The 19,905-nt window shown below is 34.9% G+C and overlaps 2 protein-coding genes across 2 annotated transcripts; one reads left to right on the forward strand and one right to left on the reverse strand.

Moving 5' to 3' along the window:
* Nucleotides 1-1,242: 1,242 nt before the first annotated feature.
* On the reverse strand, nt 1,243-8,119 carry LOC135632506 (uncharacterized). The gene is made up of 8 exons (XM_065141114.1): nt 7,663-8,119; nt 6,307-6,532; nt 6,180-6,229; nt 5,206-5,279; nt 4,508-4,667; nt 3,053-3,172; nt 2,814-2,922; nt 1,243-1,631 (listed from the first exon to the last, which is right to left on the reverse strand). Exons 1-8 carry the CDS (start codon nt 7,876-7,878, stop codon nt 1,450-1,452), a joined length of 1,137 nt encoding a protein of 378 aa, XP_064997186.1. The 5' UTR covers nt 7,879-8,119; the 3' UTR covers nt 1,243-1,449.
* A 1,422-nt stretch (nt 8,120-9,541) lies between these two features.
* LOC135633122 (uncharacterized) lies at nt 9,542-19,856 on the forward strand. The gene is made up of 8 exons (XM_065142233.1): nt 9,542-9,759; nt 12,528-12,565; nt 13,945-14,016; nt 14,125-14,208; nt 16,816-16,850; nt 18,742-18,827; nt 19,491-19,556; nt 19,650-19,856. Exons 1-8 carry the CDS (start codon nt 9,693-9,695, stop codon nt 19,682-19,684), a joined length of 483 nt encoding a protein of 160 aa, XP_064998305.1. The 5' UTR covers nt 9,542-9,692; the 3' UTR covers nt 19,685-19,856.
* The last annotated feature ends 49 nt before the right edge of the window (nt 19,857-19,905 follow it).

Consider the following 19,905-nt stretch of genomic DNA (forward strand, 5'->3'; position numbering starts at 1 on the left):
AACCCTAGTTCAATCGATCTAATTGAACTCGATTTACTAGAACCTAACTGAAATGATCTCTAATCATCATTTAACTGATATGGAACCATCCTAGACTAGTATAATTTGAACTAGATTAGGTTCAATTTAGGTTAAACTGACTTAAATAAGTTAAACCAATTCGGAATCGAATTGATCTAGACTAATCGATTTAGTTCAATCAACGTTTGGGCTCAAATCCAACAATTACATAATATTAGATTAGGCTAGTCCGACTCAAGTCATGTAGGTTGGGCCAACCATGGCTCATGGATTGGTCATATGCCTCGCACATGACTGCCCATGTTAGGTTGGGTTAGCTTGCGGGCTAGGGCTTGACCCGCGAGTTAGGCTTAGCCTATGGGTTAGTCCTAGTTTGTTAACTGGGCCTAACCAATGGGCTATAGCCTGACCTATGGGTTTGTGCCTAGTTTGTGAGATGTTCTAACCTTATGCCTATCTAATTTCATCAATATTGAATTATGATAATATATATTCATTAACAATAATACATTAAAATATAACATCATATTAAAGAATAAAATTGAAAGATAAACTTCGATACAAAGAAATAACATTCTTAATTTAATACAATTTCAATACTATGAATAATTTCAACATGATCCAATCAAACAATAAAATTCTAAATTTTAAAAAGGATAAAAATTCAGATAATATACTATAATCTAACAATAAAAATTTTAATAATTAAAGGATTAATTTTTTTTAACTACTCATAATATATTTTAATCCATATAAGATTAAAAGGTAAACTGTAATACGAGAAAATAATATTCCTAATCCAAATATAAAAAATCAAATATCATATATTCAATACATAAAATATGTATAATTTTAGTATATTTAGATTGAAGAATCCCTTAAAAATTAATATAATATATCTTAATCCAATAATAAATATTCTAACATTAAAAAATTGATAAACATTTTTAAACTATAAAAAATTTAATATTTAAAGAATCAAAATAAAAAAAATTATTTTCAAGAAAGATAAGAAAATCCACCTCTTATCAGTCGGATGCGACCCTTCCTCCGCTGTTGGACTCAACTAGATGAGGAACGAAGGAGAAAAATCCCTCCCTCCCCCTTAAATAGGAGGAGGTAAGCCTCTATTAAAAAAAAATTATCTTAATTTTTATATTTATTTAATATGAATCATTTTTATTTAATATTATAATAAATATAATATTATCCTATTTGAAATGCTTAATAATCATTTCCTAATTTGCAATGATAAATAAGAAAACAAGATTAATATTTCCTAAATTAGAATGATAAGTAAGGAAATAAAAATTGATTCCTAAATTAAATATTTGATTTGATTACATTTTGGCCAACTATAAATGAGAAGAAAGAAAATAAGGGCTTGAGAATTCATTTTGAGCAGAAAGTATGTTTCTGGGGTCGTGTTCAGTCTACTTCTAAAACCACCTTGCCAGGTATAATTCTTTTCTCTTTCACCTCATGAGCTTTTCTAACTTTGGCAATGGTGAATGTTTCCTCCACAGGTATCTTCAGCTTCCCGGCTTCTGAAAGCCTGCGGATCTCGTCTAAACCTTCAGCATCAGCCCTCATGTACGTCCACCAGTACTCTGATATTTTCAACATCACCAATATTTATCAGTACTAAGACATGATCTCAATAACTGATCACATTTCTGGAATGTTAACAAGATAAATTTACTTTTTTCAAACATGTCTCTGAAAATAAAAGCATGCAACAGGTAATCAAAGAAAGCTTTTATCTTCATGCTTCACGAAAGAGACTACAGAAACTTTAAAAGATCAAGCAGTGTGATTACAGCTACTGGCATCTTGTAGTAGGGAATTCTATAAAATCTAATCTGATAATGGAAGTTTGCATTCCGCTCTAATATGTACCTCCATGGAGAAACTCCAACTGGATGAAGGTAAACTCCATAAACATAAAACTAACTGTGAGACAAAAATCAACAATCATGGATCCTCAAAGGTGAACTACACCAAATTGGCCATACTGGTCTGTCATCAGTTGAATTGTCATTTTGAACTTGCAGTATATCTTCTCCTGAATTGTTGGTACCCATAGTGATTGTAGCCCTCTTCCTCCATAAGAGTTTCCTTACTAAATTTTAATGTGACCTCTAGGAATTCTGGTGATCATACTCAGGTGGGAATCTCAACTTATTGTTGAAAAATATAAAGTGTGAATAAGAGGAAGAGGATGGATGGATCATTGTAGAAGTACAACACAGCAATCACAACATGCATGTGATCCATCAATGTCCCACAACTATGCAACTGGAACGCCAAAATTTAATCATAATGTACTAGTTGCAGTAGCATAATTGAACTATTAAGAGTCAAAAAGCTAAGAAGACAACTATATTAACTGTGCTCTAATCATGACAAATACTAATTTAGGTAGGTTAGAAACCCCTCATCCCTCATCTTTAGTTAATTTCATATCAGTAGGAAATACGCAGGAGGAGGGGGGGAATTTACAACCAGGTTAGGAAATTGCAATTCCCAACCAACTGAAGGCAACCCAATTAATAATATAATACCTAATATAATACTTCACTCAAATTAACCTACTTGGAGCAGGTTTTGCTCATGATTGCTACCCCTACAGAAACACCACATGCTAGAAATATCATAGCAAGGCCACTTGAGAAGAATCCGGCATCAAGAATTACTGTGATAGTAAACCCTGGATCCTTACCCTTACCCTTTGAAGGACATGTTATTTTATCAATTATATAAGTAACTGAAAAAGAGAAACAGCTTTGTACCTATTCCATGAGAATATCGATACTGAAGTTGCTTCTTTAGCAAAATAGTAGTGGCAGCGGGAATACCAATGACCAACCCATACTTATCAGCTAAAGAAGCTGTTTCTCCCTATAACATTGGGGGTAAACTTCAATTTCAGTGACAGCACATTAAAAGAAGATGGAGATGATGAACAAAAACGGGGGTTGCAGGGGATCAAAACACTAATGATTTGAGAACACAGATCCCAGACACTTGCCTGTAGCATCATATAGTGTCCACCTTTCTTCAGAAGATTGATTCCTGTTCTCTCAGTTTCAGGTACACCCATAGTGTCAAGAACAGCATCGAACTGTCCTTTAATTGCAACTTCTATGTCCTGTAAATGCATGATGGTATGATGTCCAGTGAGCAACAAACTAACCAATTGTATAACTAGCTAGAATGAGACTGTGACAGACATTTGTGTTCATTTAAATGAATCATGTGTTGCATCATTCATGTACCACTACAAGAAGGCTTAAGCGGGAGGTTACGTAGTACACTCATCAGGCCCTTATAAGCTAATCACACACATTCCCCACTTCCGATGTGGGACTAATGGGATATTACAGGTGGACCGACGGTTACCGGTCCGAGGTATTGTAGCAGTACTATAGCACTGTAGCAGTTACTGTAGCACTCGGTACACTCAGATGTATCGCTCGGTACACCATACCGTACCGGTACCGAGCCCAGATCGAAATACCGGTACGGTACGGTATTGCGAACCTTGTTCTCCAGTCTCCATGATATTTCACAAAATGCTTGTTATTATGATACATTAAAGCTGAATTAAATAAGAACTTCTTCACCAGAAAATGTTCTTTTTTCTGGTGCATGTGTGTTTGCTATCTCAAGTAGCTTCGTATGAGGCTACTTATGCGTGCTTCTTTTTTCCCTTTTTGTTTGGAAGGAACAGGGAGGAACATACTAAACAAGCTTTTCTTTTCTTTACTGAGAAAAAAAGACTGGTAGACAGAGCCCCCAGAAACCAGAAGAAGCTGGGCACAGAAAATTGAGTTAAAAGCTTGGTTCAATGACAAGCAAGCATCTCAATTTCTAGGATGAATTCTACCATCCCCCCTTGAAGCAAATGAACACCAAGATACCCAATTTGACTTCTCAAATAGTTTGCAGGTCCAGTTAGTTGCAAAAATCCTGTACTAGCATGACAAAATGAACAACTACTGGAAGTCAAGCTTCATCCACTTAGAATATTATGCTAACATGAAAACTTTGTCTACAATTACCTGGAAAATTTAAAATACTCTTATCATCTGAAACAGAATTTTAACTTTGTGCTTGGCAGTTCAATGCATCTTTTTGCCGATTCTAGATATCTATTGGCAACATCATCCTAATAGCATGTGCATTGCAGTAAATATAAGTATCTTCCTCACAACAAAGAAAAAAACTACATAGTAATTTATAATCATTTGCATTTTCCACATTAATAAAATGTATGTGTAATGACATTAAATAAACACCAGATAATTTAATTTAGCAATCTTTCCTACTGGATGATTGTGTGATTATAGCAAAATGATTGCATATTTGCAATCACAACAAACATTTTCATGTTTAAAACCAAGCGTCTCCCAAACCACAACTGTACAGTCACACAAGGGATAAGTTCCTCTAAGTGGCAACTACTCAGGTATACGACACTTACCTCAGCAGTATAATCAATGGCTTGTTCAGCACCAAATGCCAAAACTCGCTCAATGCTCTGGCTTCCACACGTAGCTGATACACTGCACCCCGCGGCGACTGCAATCTGAATTGCAGCTAGTCCAACTGCTCCTCCCCCACCTAGTACTAACAACCTTTGACTGCATAAATAAACAGCGAGCAATAGCAGGAACGAATAGGATACTGTGGCCAAGTTAACAACCTTTTGTATCTGAATAGTGTATCGTCTAAGATTTTAGCCTAGCATTTTACAAGTTTGTTTAATCTTGAGAACATGATGTGCAGAAACCAGATGCACTGAGTTCAGTTGAACGAAAACAAGTGTCCTGAATCAACCATAATCATATGCTTGGAAATTGGAATTAATCCTTTGGCACCAGTCCAAGACATGTTATTTTACAAAACCATTTTGATTTTCATCATCCCCTGGACATATTTCAAAATACCCAGAACTCTTCACGCGTATAATAAGAAATAAAAGCACAAATTGTAGCAGAAAACCAAAAACTATTTGGCTATATTAATAAAGATAACTACTGCAAAGTATGTCAGCAAAAGAAAACATTATTCTGTGCCTGTAGATGAATAATCACTATAACATGCCAAATAGACATCTGCTACTCCATAAGAAATTGACATGTCCTTTGGGAAGACTCTGAGCAAAGCAACTGGACATACCCATTAGTTATTCGAGCTGTACTTTTTAAAGCACGCCAAGCTGTCAATGCAGCAAATGGTATTGCACTTGCATCCTGCACAATCACAAAGTTTTCTAAGATGTACCATGGTCCATAGATGTCCCCAAGTATTCAGATGTAGCATCATTAAAGCATCCCATTTTCTCTAGATATGAACTTTAAGAAAGCATTGGTGCTGCTATACATATCTTGAATCAGTTTGCCACAAATATCAACTTGTTCCTATTTCAACAAAGACAGCGAAGGCAATCCATCAAGATGACATTCATTATTTATAACCATAGAAAACAAGGGTGATTTGTATTTATTCCATGGGGTGCTCTGTGTAATTTTAGGTGTATGAAGAGTTTCTGTTTTGAGATCTCACAAGGAGTAGAAGATGGCCCATTTTCTAACTAGCCAAGTTTGCCTGAATTCCAAATTGCCAACAGTTAGTTTTCTAGTTCACCCTTGGTAAAACTTGGAAAAAGGAAAGACATGTTGTCACACACTTCAAAAATAACTAAAAGAAACAGCTGGTAAGTACACATGCTTCTCCCTCACATTTGCATGTAACAATTTAAAATATTTACACTTGAAGTATCAAAAAGTTAAAGCAATAAAAATGAATTTAAATAGAACAATAGCTAGAAAATCATATTTGGCTGTCCTAGTCTGAGTAAAAAAAAATTCTTAAAAGCACAAAGGCACTATCTTTTTTGACCAAAATGGCTTAGAGAACACTGAAGAAGAAAAAGTTTCTTCCACTGAAGAAAGTCTTCAAGCATCAAACAAGATGTTTAGGCCTCACATAGAGCATTTTCTAGTGACTCAAGAATCAAGCTGCTAAAGGTTGACATACAAACACAAGGTTGATAGCATAATACATGAGTACATTGGCTAACTGCTGTTGGTAATAAACATTTTTCTAGCCATGCTAGATCATGGTCCTTGTAACTCATGATTTTCTAGTACTGGAAACATATCAATGAAAGATATTGAACAACCAATGGCAAGTCTTGATCCTGTTCAAACAGAATAGAGGCAGGTGGAAGCCATCAAGAGTTGCAGAATATAAATGATACAAACCAATCTTACTCACCACGTGTTGCTGAAGGTGGTTTAAGTGTCAACTCATCTTCTGAGAGAATGGCATAATCTGCATAAGTACCCCTAACAGCTGTTGGATGTAGTGCACCGAAAACTTCTTGACCAACAGTCAGTGAAGAAACTGAAGTTCCAACAGCTGCAACTTCACCGCTAATGTCACGACCAATAATTAGAGGCAAAAGTGGTTCAAAAATGGAACGGCCATAACCAGATCGCATCTGAAATAACAAAATTTAAATCTCTTCAATAAGATTATATATTAATATATTTAGTTAGAAAATCAATGGATGCTAATTTACATATGATTCTGCCTTTGAGGTTACGTTGGAGATTATTTGTACTTTGCATCCACATAAAACTTAAGCGCTGACAACTTAAACTTTTTGTATTATGTTACTGTAATTCTCAGGAATTATGCTTAAGTTTCTAGAGTCCCACTGCCTTTCCAATAGTGACATTAGTTACACTAACAGTATGAAAAAAAAAATTGCAAAAGCATTTGTCATAAGTTCAACCATTAACTGACCCATGATCTTCTCATGATCCTTTCGGAATAATTTCCCACTCTTTCCACAATCATATCCCTATTTGTCTTCTGTAATTAAAACATTTCTTAAAATACTACCATGTTGTGATTACACCATTATCTTATAATTTATAAATTTGCAAGAACTACAATATAAGTGGGGTTACTAATTTGGATCCAGGTGCAAAAGAAGATTCAAAGGAAGTCATATTAATTCTTGACCATTTATAGGCTCCAACCATAAGGAAACAAGCTTTAATTAGCTTCCCTTGTTACTGCTATGAAGAGTTATTATTCTTTTTCACTATTCTTCAGTTAAGAGACACTTACACACCACCATTGACATACTTATCAAAAGATCAAAGTCCTCATGTACCTTACCCATCCACTTCCAAAAAACCTTTCCAACGACCACAATCGAGTCCTTTCTTGTGTCTTGGATCATTACGAGTATCCATTTTGTGTTGTATCTTAAATACTGTTTGTTCTCCACCAGGGCTCCTGACCTTCCTAAGTTTCATGCATTTCTCTCTTTATCCTTCCAACTCTTGCACTCTTTCCTCCCAATACCTCCAAGTCTATCTCAATTTTATGAGATCGTCAACATTCCTCACCATATTCTTACATGATAATTCAATAGCATCTATAAGTCTCACCGCACCATCAGCCTTACATCCCCCAAAACTCATCTTTAGTTCACCGTTTTGTGGGAGGAACTGTTCGACCTTTTGCTTGCTTCGCTACAAGTCCCTAATTCCCAAAGACACATGACTCGATTCAAAAGGTGAAAACTTTCGGTAGAGGATTAATTCACGAACTCACCCGCAAGTCCAGGGGATTGATGGAGACGGCGCGGGAGCGGACAAGCACGTCCCGCGGCTTTAGACTTGGGACGCCGACGGCCGGACGCACCTCGCGGACCTCGGGCCCACCGAACCGCGGTAACATCACGGCCCTGCACGACGACACCGCGGCCGTGGAGGTGGCCCTGAGCCCCACCGCCGGCGCGAGGAGTCGGTGGCCGCCGAGCTGCCACATCGCAGGCGTCCCCCACCCCCCCCGGAGCTAGTCGGCGGCTTACAGCCCTGGCGGGACGAGACGGTAGCGAGAGCGGACCGCGTAGCGTGGAGAATAGAGTGCAGGCAAGGGGGGCGTCGAGTCCTACCAGTTGTTGGAGTACCACCATCCCCTGGAGGCGGCGATGTGTTCTCCGGTCGGCCACGCACGCGCCCCAAACGATGGTGTCGACATCGAAACCGAACCCAACCCAATCGCGACACAAAGAGTTGTTTTTATCTATTTTCTTCATTATAATATTAGGATTTTTAAATATGTATCCTCAACAAATTCAGAAATATCATAGAGCGATTTTTCTACAAAATATTCATATTTTTTGGTATTTATAATCAGTATCTCTCTCTCTCTTTTTTTTATTTTTTTTTCTCTCAAACTATCCCTCAAGAAATTTTCTACCTATTATAGGATTTTAGCCTATTACAGTGTTTTTACCACCACAATAAATATATTATAAATTTTATTTAAAAACACTATAAATGAACCAAATAAAATCAAAATATACTAAAAACTATTTGATATATAATGTTATAATAAAAAAAATTTATAATAGTTTTGTTATAATGTTTTAATCACCATAATAAAAACACTGTAAAACCTATTCAAAAATACTGTAAATAATTTAAATAGATTCTTAATCTCAATAAAAACACTAGAAACGAGACAAATAAAAATATTATAATTGTTAAAAATAATAAAAAATGAGTAAATTTTTTTTGAAAGATATTTTGACTAAATTTTAAATTAGAGATACTTCTTAAAAAATAGTAAACGACATTTTTTAAGAAATGTATATATTTATGCCATCTACTTAAGTGATAGACTATGGCGAGAGACATGGAGAAGAACTTTTATGTGTGCAAATTGAAGACCAACCATTTATATTTTATAATTTAATTATAAAAAAATAGAATTCTAAATTTTTTTTTTTTTGGAAATAGAATATTCTATTTGTTCCTAAATTCAAAAAACAAATTATTACAATTGTACAATCTAATTGTTATATATATATATATATATATATTTGTTTTATTATTTAAATTAGATTATTTTTTAAAAATTATGTATTAGATTTTTTTTTTTCAAAAGATACCCCTCTTTTACTTTTTTCCAACAGAATATTTAATTTTGAAAATATCTAAAATACCCTTAAAAAAAATTCAGTCATAAATTATTTTCAAAAGATACCCCTCTTTTACTTTTTTCCAAACAGTATATTTATATTTGGCTCGTTAACTGTATTTTATTGAGGTATTAAAATATTATATATTATTAAAAAATATTTTATTGAGGTATTAAAAGATACTATAATATTATATTTTTAGACTTGTTAAGATAGTAGTCCATTTAAATTATTTATAATATTTTTAAGTGGTCAAAATATTAGAACAGGCTAAAAATATTATAACAGACGAAAAATATTTAATATGGCTTTTGTAAATGATATCAATAATTTAAATACGGTACTATTTGAAAAAAAAAAAACATGAGGAATACTGAGGTACTGTTTGAATGTAAGTATTTTTTTTGGGGCAAATCGCGCATTTAAATATCCAACATAACGGTGTATGTGAGGAGGGCTCGCTACACCGGTTTAAGCCCCCTCGGTGAACAGTTTCCAGTAATACCCACTCGACGAAGGATAGGGTAGAAAGGAGAGGCCGAGGTGGGCGGAGAGGCTTCTAGGGTTTGGGCGAGAGTAGACGCGACCGCGAGCGAACCTAAGAAGCCATCCCTCTCTCGCTTCCCCCGCTTCTTGACCTCGATCGCGGTAGAGCATGGGGAGGGGCAGGTTCAAGGCCAAGCCCACCGGCCGCCGGAACTTCTCCACGCCCGAAGAGATGGGTAATCGTCTCCGATCGCCCTCCCTTTCGTGTGTTCTTTACAATTCTTTCAGCTTCTAGGGTTCCCACGGACGTTTCTTGCTTTCTTGCTCAGATCTTTGGGATTCTTGATTCTTTTCCGTTGGTTCTTGTATGCTGTCTGGGTTGTCCTGCGTCTGATGCAGCATGGTCCGTATGTGGCGGACGGTTCTTTTTAATATGTAGACCGCAAACATCCCTTGGATGCTATGTTAGTTGTTAGGTTAAGCAAGGGCATGGGGCTTTTCGTTCAGGAACTCCGCTCCTTGGGTTTTTGTTGATCCAAGTGGTAAAAAATCGTACTAGTTTACCGGAGGGTGAATTGGGAATAATAAGTAAAAATATGTATATATCCATGTAGATGTGCATGGAAAAATGGAAAGAAGTTATGGAGACTAATCGATAACTTGAAAGAAGTTATGGAAACTAATCAATAGCTTGGATTATATTGATCTTGTAAACACAGTAGACACATGTAATTCAATCTTCTTTTTGTTTTTAAAAAATGGAATTTTTAATTCTTATTTTCCATCAGATGTGGTTGTAACTCAAGATCTTTGGGTCACTGTAATTCTTTCACATCATTGCAAAGAAAACAACCTTGTTTAAGGCTTCAATATTTCTTCTCTCTTAGGATATTATTTGTATTGCATCAAAATATCCTGCTGCTTAAGGTTCAAAGATTAATTCATGGTGATTTATATCAGGCTCATTGAGATAGATTGAGCAGAATATTTTCTGAAGCCAGATATTGAAAAAGATTATAATAAATGGGAAAAGAACTGGAGACAGTGATTAAGAAAGTCAAATGGAGCAGACAAGAAATATAATACATTACTGTTTGGCTTGTCAAGTGTCTTTGATGTCATGGTCAGCTTATCTCATTCTTGGTCACAGTATTGAACCAATGCAAAGAAAAGAAGCCGTAGAGTTTGTCCTCCTCATTTCTTTGTTATGTAGGAGTCCTTTTTTTTTTACGAACATAGTTGTGTTTCTCATGGATTGTTTTCTAACAGACGCACTCCGCTATAAATTATATGATTTACATTTAACTGTTTGATCTTTCATAGACTGCAGACAAGATTTTTTTTAATTGTTGAAAAGTGATGTCAGAAGCTGTGCTTTCATCGAATTGTGAACAATTATTGTTTCTTTTTCTGTTTAGTTCTGTTGTCATTTGAGTTTTTTAATAATAAGATTGATATATTGTTGGTTGGGGATCTATGCAAAAGTTGCTATGGCTCTATGGGTTTGTCTTGGAACCTGCGAGATAAGCTTGTGGCTAAAACGTTTATAATTGATATTAAAGGAATGGGAGTAAAGTTGGAAGTTCATAACAAATGAGTGGAAGAAAGTTAAAAGTTGGAAGTATGTTGGATCTATTTTTCATCAAGAAGGTAATATAGATTAAGATGTTGTATTTTGCAGTTTGAGTTAGGATGATTAAAGTGGACCAAGGCATCAGGAGTTTTGGATGATTATCATGTGCCTTCTAGCTTATAAGAAATTTGTACACACTTGTTCAGAAATGACGTGTAAGTAATTAGTATTGCAAAGATGAGAATGATGAATTAAAATTGTGATATTACTAAAAATGATAGTAAAAATAATGTCTCAATTAATGAACAATTAGGTGTAGTTTTGACTGAGAATGAAACTAGAGAGTATTGTTTAAGATGGTATGAACATTTGTAAAGAAGATCCGTAGATGCACTGGATAAATGAAGTGGATTAATTATGATTGCTGATGTGAAGAGTTGTAGAGGAAAACCTAATAAACTTTTATTTGAAACTATTAAAGATGATCAGGTTGTTATTAGCTTGACTACTGTTATTTCTCTTAATAGATCTATATGGTGCCAAAAGATCCATGTAAGAGACCCCTACAGTTGGGAGATCATGGTTTGTTGTTGCTGTTGTTGTTGTTTGTGGCTTAGATTGCATGTAAATCTCTTGGTAAAATTCAAATATACCATTTATTCTCTTTGGAGTGGAAGCTCAAGACGTCACATTGTCGAGCATTTTTGAAGTAATAAGGAACTTTGTTGTTAGAAGTTCACTGTACACATCAATAGTGAAATATAAACAATGGTTATAACAAATTTAAGAATCAAACAGAGAGAGCCTTGTTTCCAGTCCACTCCTTTTTACTCTGACTTTGCATTTTAGGTGATTCATGCATAGTTTTAGAACATAGGAAGAAAATTTTGTAGGTGCAGTCAGCGACATCTGTGATTGACATGGCTTATAATTTGTTGACATGAGTTCCTATTTAATGAAAAATTTTCTTTGAAGGTGACTTTTTCAGATATCTTACGTATTTGTTATATTCATTAGCACTTGAAATTTTAGTGCAGCATTGTGGAATCATCACTTATATATTTATTTGAAAGAAGCTGCTGGAGTGTTCTTTTGCGACTTAGCTTCTCTAGTTTGTTACATATATATTTGTTTATCTTTGGCTTCTTATTCTTCACCAGTAGCTGTGAAAATGACAATCTTATAGGGGAGCTTGAGATGACTTATGATTCAAAAGTATGATAAAGCCCTTTATAGCTGTTATTTGTAGATAATTATTTCCATTTTGCTTGTTTGTAGGTTGGTTGTCTGCATATCTGGGGTTGACAATGCTTAGTTTGTCTAAAAGATGATATGGCTTGAATCCCACAAACTGTAGTAGATCTAATTGAAGTCTTTGCTTTTAGATTGTTTTTGCAAGTAACATGTTTCTGCTGTTCAATATTGTTGCAGCTGCTGGCTCCTCAGCTCGTCCTCGCACCTTCAAAAAGGTTGGCTTGTTTAAAAATATGATACATTTTGATACTGGTATAAAAATAGTTTATAGTCATATTTATTTATTTATTTATTTATTTTTTCATTGTCATTATATGGTGCTTGTTATTCTTACTCTCTTACTCTCCCTTAAACTTTTCTATGTTGTTCATTGTTTGTATGCTAGTAATTAACTCATCTCAGTACCTCTAAATGAACTGCCTGTGCATTTTCTTTTTAGAATGTTCACAAGTTTTGTAAGTACATCTAAAGTATCTTCAAATCCTTGAAGAAGGGATGATAAGCCATGCTACGGTTGTGTGTAGGGTATTTAGAGAGAGAGAGAGAGAGAGAATATAAAAGAGAAAAATAAACAAGCATACAACTTAATTATAAACTCAATTCATAAAATACAATCGCTTTTTCTATGAGCTATAATGCACAACAAACTCAGTGAAGGGTTTCCTATTCTGACTATCTTGGTATCTTTTAACCTATATAGACCACAAAGTTCTTGTAACATTATTACTTAGAGCTAAACAATTTTGTAAACAAAATTACAACTAACGTTCGTCATTTTGCCCGGACTGGTCTGAGCACTAACTGGTGCGCGAACCCACCCTGGTCCTGTCGATTGTATAAAAGGGAAGTGGGAAACCCACTTCTCACATGAGCACCGCCTCCAAAGTGCTCGTGAGCATTGCCTTCAATGATACGATCGACGGCGACCTCCGCTTGCAGCAACCTCATTGCACTGCCACGTCTCAAGTAAGGTCTGTTCACTACTTCCTCTTCCTTCTTCCTCCTCTGTCGCTTCCTCTTCTTCCCTCTTTCTTCCTCCCTTTGCCATCCCTTCCTCTTGTCCCTTTTTTCTTCCTCTCCGAAACACTAGTACCTACTGGTATATCGTATGTCAGTCACTGGTATGGACGGATATATGCCGTGTCGTCAGTCGGCCAGCACGCCGGCTTGGACTGGTAAGGTGAACCTTTATTACAACAATGATAGATCTAAACACTAAGAGTTTGATTCATAGTAATATTCTTCAATCTTCTCAATAATGCAAACAGTGCCAAATTTGAATCTAACCTAATCTTCACAAAATAAGACTTGACCAAAAGCTGAATACATCAATTTCATGATGCATATTAACCCCACTGTCTTTTGTGAACGTTTCCCCCATAAGCCTTCTTGTTTATATACTTTTGCCTGGTTACAATGAATGGAGAATTGTTACCTTCTAGATTGGCCACTGTGAATTGTTTCATCTATTATATATATATATATATATATATATATATATATATATATATATATATATATATATATATATATATATATAAATTATTGAGCATCTTTGCTGTAAGGGTCTCATAGCCCTTTTTATGTCCAACAGAAGGAAGCTGAATATAGTGAAGAGGAGGAACCCGGGGAGGAAAGTGGAGGGGACTCTGAACAAGAGACTGAGGTGCTATTTTTTGCTTGTATATCTATCGTATATCTTTGTGAATGTTGATGCTTCCCTTGTTTAACTGCTTTGTCAGATTAAAGTGTAATTCTTTATTGTTTTTTGCAGAAAAAGAAGGGCATTCTTCACATTAGTGAGATTCAGAACCCAAACCTCGTAAAACCAAAAAACATGAAAGCTAGAGCAGCTGATGTAAGTGGGATGTTTGTTCTTGTTTATGATTTCATATAGAATCCTTGCTGTCATCACAGACATGCATTTATCTGGCTTTGCCTACTTGTTTATTTTAACCACATGTTTGTCAAGTTACCTTGGTATATTTTTTTCTCAGGTCTCAAAAGTAGTTATGATGAAGCTATGAACTTAATTGTGTTGTATGGCATTAATGTTTAAGTGGTCATGGTTTGTAGGCAGTCAATTTGTCACATAGCATATGCACAGTGAAAAGATTGTGGCCAATCTGGGGTCTGGGAAGAACCAAGAGATTATTTCCATGCTGCAAATGCATGTGGTTGAACCAATTATTCAAAGTGATAGGTAATTAAGTATAAATAAATAAATAAATATGAAATTAACATTAGATTATTAATAGGTAAATATGTGCTTACACCAAACTAAAATTTATAGGGGGACATTTATTCGCTTACAAGAACCAGTGAAACAATAAATTATAAGAAATGAGTAAATCTGGACCACATGTGATTGTAGGGAGATAATTATAATATTTGAAATTATGCTAATAGAAATGTAATTCACATATGTGGTCATATATTCTTTCTTATGTGACCGTACGTGTCTGCTGCATATGCTGCCATATAGCCTTTTATAAGGTGATCTTATGATGCATGCACATGTATGACTATGTACTGCATTTTAGAACTGATTTTAGGCTGATTACAGGGAATAAGGAAAGAGTTGGACAATAACAAAACATAAAATGATTAAATTGTTGTAAAATATACAACAGTCATTTTAGCAGTAATAGTATATCAAAAGTCATTCCATACATGACTTACAAAAAGACCTCTTGCTACAGAGGTGCTAAGCTTAATTAAAATTGATAAGAATTTCCTTAGTTCTGCATATCAGTCATTTTGGAACCAATGTTGATGTAAAATTGTATGGCTTTTTGATACTTGTACACATTGTAGAAGTTTTTGTTTGAAGCTAATGATTGGTGCCTTTTCACTTTTCTGCATTTTTTTTTCATATCCACAAAATATTTGGTCATGGTCCTCCTTATTTACAAACTATTACATGTGAAATCTGCTTATTTTGAATCGATTAGCATGCTTCATGCTGTTTGTCTAAACTTCACATGGCAACTTCAAACATTTGGGTGCCTTCTCAAGCTGGACTATTTAGTTAACAAGATATGTGAATACTTACATGAATACAAACATGGCAACTTCAGCTGGGGAGAGCAGCAACATTATACCACATGGTTAACATAAATCTTGTTGACCTGACAAAATCATGGAGATAATTTGCAGAATTCACAAAATTACCAATGAGAGCATCCACAAAATTTCCCTTGAATTTGCTAATTTTGGCTGACATGTGAATACTTACATGAGTTAACTGAATGACAACCCACATAACTATTGAGACTGATTAGTAAATAGCTTCCTTTTCATTAGACAAGAAATTTTGGTGAGTTTGAAAGCTATGTAGAACAATTTCATAATTTTTGTTGATTTGAGACACAATGAATCTTATGGTTGAAAGGCTCCCATCTTCTAAAGCTATTTGCCTTGACTATAAATATTTTGTTAATTCTTTCTATCAACCATCTTGCTTGTAATATGTTGTTTAGAATCTTTAGATTACTTTTGATTGATTATGATTCTTCCATTCTGAAGGGTTAGGATAAGTTGTTACAACTTTTTTTAGATTGAGTAATGCTGTCAATAAATTATTTGCTGTCTATGATGGATTAATCCTGATGTTTTGGTTAGACCCACGTTGGATATGGGCCATGGCTTTAGATTGCATATGAGTTATTTTTAGAGCACCTTCTGAGTAACTTATTTTGTGGGCTTTATACATATAGTTATGGACTTGGCTTATAACAAATATGGTTTGAGAGGAGCAACAACTCATGAATGTATGGATCATTATAGGCCTGATCATCCATCTGACGAATCTTCGTTCTGGTGGGGGCTGATACCATCAACAGTGTCAGCAATGTTATGGGATATGATGCCTCCAGGATTCCACATCACTTACAGAGATCTTGGCATTCCTTGTGGACTTGTGTGTGTTGCTGTATAGACTTAATAAGTGTGTCTGATATTTGAGTGTGGGAGATTGTGCTATTATATTTAGTTGATTTGCACATCTAGCATGTGGTATGACATGAAATATTACATGAATCACCATACACCCCCAAAGAGCCCCTTTGAGCGAACTTTTCTAAGGGTTTGACCCCATGTGGTTTGGATATTGAGTCACAAAACCAACTGCCTGTCACTCTCACTCTCCTTCCCTTCTTCTGGACCCATATTTTTTTTGTACTCCAGTGACTTTGTGGGTTAGCAGGTCTGGAGTTATAGTTGGATGCTTCTGTACCTTTTTAGCTCTCATTTTGTTGAGTAAATTAAACATTAGTCTTAATATTCCACATTTAACTTCTATTTTTTCTGTTTGATCATTTCTTCTAATAATAATCTTTGTGCATGTCACTGTTACTGAACTTTAATATTTTGTTCCCTTCACTGTGTTCTTTAATGAATATAAATATATTATTATGTTGTGTGGTAACTGTTAATCTGTTCCACAAAATGTTTATCGTTGCAGGTGGAAAGCACTCCTGAACTCTCTCGTAGAGAAAGGTATATGCATACCTTATTTCCTCTCAAAGCATTTGCTAATTGAGCATCCATGATTGGTTATGTAGGCTTCTGCATTCTGTATTTCTTATTGCCTTATTTATCTATTTACATCATATAAGATGTTCATGTATTCATTTGGCAAGCATGTCCTAATTTTATGAGATAATGGCCTAATTATAAGATATTCATGATTTTTTTTTACGGTTGGAGATATGCATTTGGTTTTTCCAGTCTTTGTTTTGATACTTTATTTGTCAGTTATAAGATTGGTGATTTTTTGGTAGATTTATTAAAAAGGTATACTCAGTAAGAAACAGATATATTAGGGGAACGGATAATACATGGATAAAATAAATTGAACTTTATTTTATTTTTGGATGTTAGCGTGTTGGCTTCTCACCAAGCAACAAAATAAAATAGCATTTTCAGACCACTATTGTCATTTATCACATCATTATTCTATGGGGATCTAGCACCTTTAAAAAATGTTTAATATATGATCTAGTGCTTGAGGACTCCGCCAATGGCTTGAGGGATTGATGTACTAAATTTCTTGCAGGGATGGTTACCACTTGTTAGGTATTGTGTCTAATAAGTGCTTCTACAATTTTATATAGAGAATAAGCTTCCAGGGAGTACCAACTAGAAGACTAAACCATGGGATATACTGAATTATAATGGAATAATAATAGAGAAATTGTCTGAGCATGAGATTTAAGGGCTTACGATATGTCCATTTACAGGACTAGTAGTGCACCAATTCCCCTAAATTATGGTATTGAATATAATAATGCCATTATGGTATTGAATATAATAAAATTTGGAATGCTAGTGCATACTGTGGTATTTTTGTATTGAATCTTTTTCGGAAAACTAAATTGTTTTCCTTGGCAACACATCATGTGTTTTCATCCTTTTAATTATAATTAGTTGCATTTAATACAATAGTTTGAGAATAATCCAGTGACTAACTATTTAAAATAAAATATTAGTTGATAATTATGTATGTTGTAACTGTACTATGGCCCATAACAGTATGGGCATGCAGTTAATCTATTTAGGAATTCAAACTAGAATGTTACATAAGAAGCATATGGAAACTATAGCGTAATGCTGTTATAATGCCTCAGTGTCCTGTCCTCAACTCTTTGCATGAGAAAAACCCGTTTCTTTATTGCATTCCAGCAGTCGTCTTTCCAGATTGAATAGGATTAATGTAGATATCTCCCAATTTCTGCAGTTCTCTTTCAAACATGTTAAGCTGATGTCGTCTTTTTATGTTCTCCTTTTTGTTTCCTATCTCTGAAACAGCAAAATTTTCATTCATCTGGAGGAAAATTTGACTTGAACTTGAAAAAAAAGACCCTACAGAATGCTATTTCATATTGGACATCTTTTCCTTGCTGTATTTTTCCGAGATACCTTCTTAAGAAGGATCAGCCCACTGCATGACCAAAATCTGTCCTAACGTCACCTAGATTACACTAGTATTCAGTTCACTTGCATGTTTGAAAATTGACATCAAGATACTGTTTCTCTGTCCAATAAATTTAGTGATGATTTCTTTATATTCTTCTAAAATACAATCATTCAATAATAGCTTGCAGTTTTGCTTTGAGTTACCATTATAATATATTTATACTTTGTGTTTCATGCATGAACAGTAGTATCTAAAGAACTAGACCTTTGGTCAACAACAGAAAAAAATTCTTTTTTGATCATTAAAAGATATGATAATTCTTTTAGCATTGGCCTTTTTAGGAGCAGTTAGACTAAAATGTTATGTCTGGCTGATTTTCTTCTTTGAGGCCATGATTGTACATTTTTCCTGTTATCAAGCTTATGATTTGAATTATTTTATTACTAATGCTTCTGTGATCTCTTTCTGTAGGGAAGAGATAGAGAGGCAGAAAGCTCATGAACGATACATGAGGCTGCAGGAACAAGGAAAAACAGAACAAGCTCGAAAAGATTTGGGTAACAATCACGCAAGCACTTTGCTGTTTACTCTCTCTCTCTCTTACTCTGTTTAAGTGATCCGGCACCATGGGAGAGGGAAAGAGAGAACGGGAGATAGAGCGAGAGAGGCATGTGGGATGAAAAAAGGAGAAACAGGAAGATAACTGTCAAAAAGGATGATAGGGATACTGGATGGTAGGCTAAATATAAAAAATCAGATAGGGAACATAGTTTGGAAGGATTATAGGGCAGTAACCTCTGTTCCGGATTGGAACCGGCAAAATTGTGCATCCTTTTTTCTGGTCGGACTAGTAAATAGTGGTTTGGTCAGTCCGACTGGTCCGATCAGGTTTTTTTAAATTCATATTCTGATATATTTTGAGTTTCTATTGAAAAATATATATCTTTATTTTATAAGATAATAAGCATACTCTTACAAATTAAAAGTACCTACTTTTGAAGTGGCATATCATCAATGTTCTTGAACATGGGTGTTCATTAAGGAAAAATGCAAGATTAATGCAACCTATGTTCGATGTATGCATGTGCCATATGAGTAGCCATGAAGAGAGCATTGTTCCCCCCTTTTAAAACACCATATCATTTGGCACTTGTTTTTATCACATAGTAGTAATATTGGTTATTATCACATATGTCTCATTCTACTTTTGTGTTCCATAGAGCGCCTAGCATTAATACGACAACAAAGATCTGAGGCTGCAAAGAAGCGTGACGAGGAAAAAGCTGGTATGATATATATATGTTCCGTGTTACTAATTGATACTAAGGGTACCAATTCTTTGCATACTGATTGATCCCATCCCCTTACTATGCTGACAGCCAAAGAACAGAAGAGGGCTGAAGCTCGCAAATAATCAGACTTGAGTGTGCTTTTCAGCTCCGTATGTTTGTATTTTGTTTCAAGTTGTTACTAATTGTGCATCTGCAGCATATTAAGTTTTTACCAAATGTGCATGTCAAAGCATATTTTGGTTATTGTAGATAACGATATTTAATATAATGTTGAATTGGCAGCAGAGTTATCTTTGTGCTGTGGTGCAACTCCTGATGTATTACTATGATGTATTACTACTCT

Source organism: Musa acuminata, chromosome BXJ3-3 (genome assembly GCF_036884655.1).
Source record: "Musa acuminata AAA Group cultivar baxijiao chromosome BXJ3-3, Cavendish_Baxijiao_AAA, whole genome shotgun sequence".
Classification (NCBI taxonomy): domain Eukaryota; kingdom Viridiplantae; phylum Streptophyta; class Magnoliopsida; order Zingiberales; family Musaceae; genus Musa; species Musa acuminata.